The sequence below is a fragment of the Perognathus longimembris genome, chromosome 18 (genome assembly GCF_023159225.1).
Source record: "Perognathus longimembris pacificus isolate PPM17 chromosome 18, ASM2315922v1, whole genome shotgun sequence".
Lineage (NCBI taxonomy): Eukaryota > Metazoa > Chordata > Mammalia > Rodentia > Heteromyidae > Perognathus > Perognathus longimembris.
In genome coordinates this window covers 6282236-6288075 of record NC_063178.1, presented here as the reverse complement: position 1 = coordinate 6288075, position 5840 = coordinate 6282236, and the positions used below count along the sequence as shown (strand labels likewise).

General features: G+C 42.1%; 1 protein-coding gene across 1 annotated transcript; it reads left to right on the top strand.

Moving 5' to 3' along the window:
• Window positions 1–183: 183 nt before the first annotated feature.
• Tubal3 (tubulin alpha like 3) lies at window positions 184–5126 on the top strand. The gene is made up of 4 exons (XM_048368009.1): window positions 184–195; window positions 1816–2059; window positions 2915–3063; window positions 4182–5126. Exons 1-4 carry the CDS (start codon window positions 184–186, stop codon window positions 5124–5126), a joined length of 1350 nt encoding a protein of 449 aa, XP_048223966.1.
• The last annotated feature ends 714 nt before the right edge of the window (window positions 5127–5840 follow it).

Genomic DNA, 5840 nt, shown 5'->3' with positions numbered 1-5840 from the left:
TGTAGTGGCGTGGCTGTTCTGAGCTCAGCTCAGCTCTCAGGCTGGCCTCTCAGGGACCGGTGGAAAGCTCTGAAGTCCTTGTGCAGTTCAGGCTCAGCTCTGAGACAGTGCGGTATGGACAAGCACAGACTGCACGGAAGCTTGGTGCAAAGTCAGCCACTGCTGTTATTTTAGATGTTCAGAATGGAACCTCTGGTATCCCTTTCTTTAAAAGGAGATAATTGTGCTCATTTCATGTACTTCAGAGTTGTTTGCCTATTTTCAAGAGAGTGATCTAAAAGTGGATGGGAGTGGAAGTTGGTGAGGGCAGAAGGGAAGAGTAAATTTTAGATTAAAAATATAGTTGCGACTCATATCTAACTTGCATCTAACTTTTTATTTTTTTGCCAGTCCTGGGCCTTGAACTCAGGGCCTGAGCACTGTCCCTGGCTTCGTTCTGCTCAAGGCTAGCACTCAGCCAACTTGAGCCACAGCGCCACTGCTGGCCGTTTTCTATATATGTGGTGCTGGGGAATTGAACCCAGAGCTTCATGCATACGAGGCAAGCACTCTTGCCACTAGGCCATATTCCCAGCGCCTGCATCTAACTTTGTATTTTTTTTTCTTTTAGAATTTTCCTATGCCTATTTAAAAAGTATTGGACCAAATGCTCTCTACATAATTACACATTTATTTCTACTAAATTTTTAAAAAAATTATGAACATTATCCACATCATAAAAATCTATTTCCCTCTGGAAAACATTTAAGGATTATAGAACATTCTCTTGTATTGAAGTATACAGTCCTTTAAACAAATGTCCAACAATAATTGAATGGTTAAGTAGATGAAATAGGTTGGTTCTTAGTTTTTACTATTATAAATGCAAAGAATGACATCATACCTAGATCTTTGTATTTCGGTGCTTTCTTTTCTAATTAATTTATGTGTGCCATTTGACTATTTGTCTAGTGGCTATAACAAGTGTTTTTCTAAAAAAATAATGCTGCTGTAAATAAATAGATTTCTACATAGTCCATTGTACAATTACCTTTTATACCCATCAATTTGTTATAGCGTAGAAATTTTACATTTTATGATTGCCTTTCTCCTTTGAATGTTTCCTACTGCTTGCATACTTAAAATATTATTTATGTAGAGAGCATACTAATAGTAAATGAGAAATTTCAAGGAATGAAAAAGTAGTGTCTTTAATTTCTCTATAATCAATTCTACTATCTGATAGGGTTATATATTTATTTTTTCCCATAACTTATTTTTCTGTGTGAAAGAAATACACCTCTCTCTCTCTCCCTGTCTCTATCTCTACCTTATACACATGTATATACAGATTACAAAAGACTATACATACAATCTTAACTCAGTACTTTTTAATGGAATTTGAATCTTGGGTTCAATTATCTTGGAAGTTTAGTTGTACCATGGATTTGGGCTTCCATGGGACACTTTTAAAAATCTTTTTTTTTTTTTTGCCAATCCTGGGCCTTGGACTCAGGGCCTGAGCACTGTCCCTGGCTTCTTTTTGCTCAAGGCTAGCACTCTGCCACTTGAGCCACAGCACCACTTCTGGCCATTTTCTATACATGTGGTGCTGGGGAATCGAACCCAGGGCTTCATGTATAGGAGGCAAGCACTCTTGCCACTAGGCCATATTCCCATCCCACTTTAAAAAATCTTTATTATACATTTCTTTTATGGGTTTGAGCCAGCTTAGTCTCTGTCATTTATAGCCAGAAGTACTGAATGATGTTGCTCTTGTTGTCTAGTCAATGGACCTAAGCCTGTCCAGTCCTAAGTGATTGTGGCTTCTTTCAGAGAGAGTGCCTTTCCATTCACATCGGTCAAGCTGGTGTCCAGATTGGAGATGCTTGTTGGGAGCTCTATTGCCTGGAGCATGGAATCCAGCCAGATGGTATCATTCTTGAGACTCAGCAGGATTCCTTGGAAAATGCGAAAGTGGACCACAGGAATTCTTCCTTTGATAGCTTCTTCCATGAGACGAACACAGGCAAGCATGTGCCCAGAGCACTCTTCATGGACTTAGAACCAAGTGTTATAGGTAACACCAATTTTACATTCTAATACACAATCAAGCAGATCAAGTGGGTGGAATTAATGAAATTGTCTGTACAAGATCATATGAATCTTTTCTAAATTTAGAGACTCATTTGGGAGGTATTTTGGGTGAGTAGCATGACAAACATACCCAAAAGTTAGAATAGATTAGCTTTCTTTTCCTGTGTGATGAAGCTGACTAAACCATGTTAATTTATGTACACATATCTCGTAATGAAACACTGGAACTTTTTCTGTGTTTGAGAGCCAATACCTAGAAACTATGGAGAAAGAATTTGCGAATTTGTCATCCTCTGCCTATAAAGAGAAGACTATTTGAAAAGCCTTCCAAAGAAAGCAGGTGCCAAATAAATCTTCAAATTATGTGAGAAACCAATAAGATTTTATGATTAGTAATGGTAGACTCTGGGGCATTCTGGGTAAATTCTCTTAAAATCCAGCTACAAAGCTACTAGGAAGAGAAGGAGGTTTTACTGATGAGACAAAAGCTAGAGAGATGGTTAAGTTTGGTGTTGACATTGGATATTAGCTGTCTATTCTTGAACAATTCACCACTCTCAAGCTCAGCTCAAGTTTCTGTAGCTTTAAGCCATTACATTGGTTGTCGCAGCTGTAGGAACTTAATACAAGATGTATGGTGGCAAAACCCACTTTCAATTTACATGTAAAAAGTTCTTCCTTTCCCTAGATTAAGAGAGGCTAATTTTGCAATATAAATTCTACTATCTTACCATCACAATGGAAGGCAGAAAGGGAAGCAGCGTCTGGAGCCCTGGGAGGGTTAGTGAAGGGCCAACAGTGACACCAAACACATGCACTGATCTCGCTCCCTCCGCAGATGGGATCCGAGTGGGAAAGTACCGCTCACTCTTCCACCCAGAGCAGCTGGTTAACGGAAAGGAGGATGCTGCGAACAACTACGCGCGAGGTCACTACTCCGTGGGCTCAGAGGTCATCGACCTTGTGCTAGAGAGGATCCGAAAGCTGGTAGGTGACTCGCCTTTCTAAATGCATGGGTATTTGTCATCCTGCAGGGTTCACCAGCTTTATCTATCACCAACTACCACCACCACCACCACCATCACCACCACCACCATCACCACCATCATCACCATCACCACCACCACCACCACCACCACCCAACCTCTTGGCCTCAGCATCCATGGGGGTGATCAGAGCTGGGAGAAGGAAGTGACACAATTCTTTACACCTTCCGAGTGGTCTCCATTTCCCCTTGCGTCTGCCAACGCAGGGCTTATCTTGTTCTCAGAGACTTGCAAAGCATTTCAAAATGCATCATTTATTCAAACAGTCCACTACTTGGGAAGTTCAGGGGAAGCCACAGTCGATCTGTAGGTCAGTTACTCTATGTTTTGATAGTTAATTATTGCGTGAGAAACTGAGTCAGGAAATCCTTTGCCAAGTACGTGGCTTGACATCACTGTTAAGTACTACAGTGCTTTTACATCAATAGCATAGATGAAGTGTTTTGGGGTGATAGCAGTTTGTCTATTTTGGAGCAGTGAGAGACATTATTTTGTGTCAATGTTATGCGCATCATTTGTTTCTTTATAATTGATCAAGGCCCTACTTTAGGTCACATATAGAGAAGTTGGTGGAGGGTAATGAAAGACAGTTGACTACTGAGGCTTTATTCGTACAGGCTGATACATTATTATCTGAGATAACTGGACAGAGTATTTTAGATATTTTAAAAGATTTATGGAATCTTTGGATTATATATGTATAGATAGAGAGATTTGGAGAATGAATGTAAACTCAAAATATGTGGGAACACAAAATCCATTTATGTTTTATACGTCTCTTATACATAGCCTGGTGGCAAATTTATGCACCATTTTTTTCTTTTTTTTAGAGAGAATCTCAACCCATAATAATAATACTCTAAAAACCTTCCCCCTATTTTGGAAGGACCACTAAGTATATTTTAAAGGTGTTACATTTGTTGTGGAGCTGACTGCAGTGAGCAGGCCTTTCAGACACTTTTCTTGGTTTTGTCTTTGATTATTTGTCGTATCCCACTAGTGCCATCCAATTCCCTGTTAATTTGGCTGAGTTCTTATGGTTGTGCATATTTTCTGTAGGCAGAACAGTGCAGTGGACTTCAGGGATTTTTGATTTTCCGAAGCTTTGGAGGAGGCACTGGGTCAGGATTTACACCTCTCTTAATGGAGCAGCTTTCGATAGAATACAACCGGAAGACCAAGTTGGAGTTCTCTGTCTACCCATCCCCTAGAATCTCCACCGCGGTGGTAGAGCCTTACAATTCCATCCTCACCACCCATTCCACCATAGAGCACTCAGACTGTACCTTCATGGTGGACAACGAAGCCATCTATGACATCTGCCATCAGAAACTTGGTCTTGAGCGCCCCTCCTACACCCATATCAATAGGCTGATAGGTCAGGTGATATCTTCCATTACCACTTCCCTCCGATTTGAAGGACCTTTGAACGTGGACCTCATTGAATTCCAGACCAACCTAGTCCCTTATCCAAGAATCCATTTCCCTCTCACAACCTTTGCCCCCATCATCTCGGCTGACAAAGCCTACCACGAGCAACTCTCCATCGCGGACATCACGGCTGCTTGCTTCGAGCTCTCCAACCAGCTGGTGAAATGCCATCCTCAGCTCGGGAAGTACATGGCCTGCTGCCTGCTCTACAGGGGAGACGTGGTACCCAAGGACGTCAACGCCGCCATTACATCCCTGAGGTCAAGGACCTGTGTTCAGTTTGTGGATTGGTGCCCAACTGGTTTCAAGGTGGGCATCAGTGAGCAGCCGCCTTCCGTGATGCCAGGAGGGGATCTGGCGCGGATGCAGAGGGCGGTCTGCATGCTGAGCAACACGACGGCCATTGCGGAGGCCTGGGCCCGGCTGGACCACAAGTTTGACCTCATGTATGCCAAGAAGGCATTTCTGCATTGGTACACCACCGAAGGCATGGAACTCGGGGAGTTCTCCGAGGCCAGGGAAGATCTGGCGGCTCTGGAAAGGGATTACGACGAAGTAGGGTTAAGTTTCTGATGCCAGTGTGACAGGTGGGGCAAAGGCAGGTGATAGTCAAACGTCGTGCTTTCTTCTCAAGCCATTGTATGCTTAGTGAGTAGAATCCTGCTGATTAGGAGAAAAATGAACTCCGTCACAACCCTAAGTCCCACATTCAATTGAATATTTCTGCATTAGTAATTCGCACGTCTATCTTCATCTATCGTGCTTTTTCTAGATCTGTTATCCAAGAGCTTTCTGGAGTTTGAAGTCCTTTGCACTACTGAGACACTTTCAGGTAGAGTGTTCTTTTGTTTTTGTTTTAGTTTCTATGTCAGGGAACAAGCCCAACTTTGCTTTGTCCTTTCGTGTCGAGAGTCTATCACATTCCCAAGCTCTCCTTTTCCTGTATCTGAGGTGGAAAATTATGAATGTTATTTTCCTTATGGCTATATTTTATACATTGATTAAATCACAGATTATTTCCAGTATGTTCTGTTTTCCTTCTACCCAATGTAGGTCTTAAGGCCTCAGTTTGTTTTTCATAAAAGCCATGAAAATATTCTTGGGTGTTTATAAAACTTGGTCCTGGTGTCCACCAGGTGAGAAACAATCACTTCTCCTGTTCTGCTGTCATGAAGGACACAGCCAGGATTACAACTCACGCCTGTAATCCCAGCTACCCAGGAGGTTGAGCCAGCCCGGGTAAAAAAGTCCTTGAGACTCAACTCCGATTAACCATCCAAAATCTGG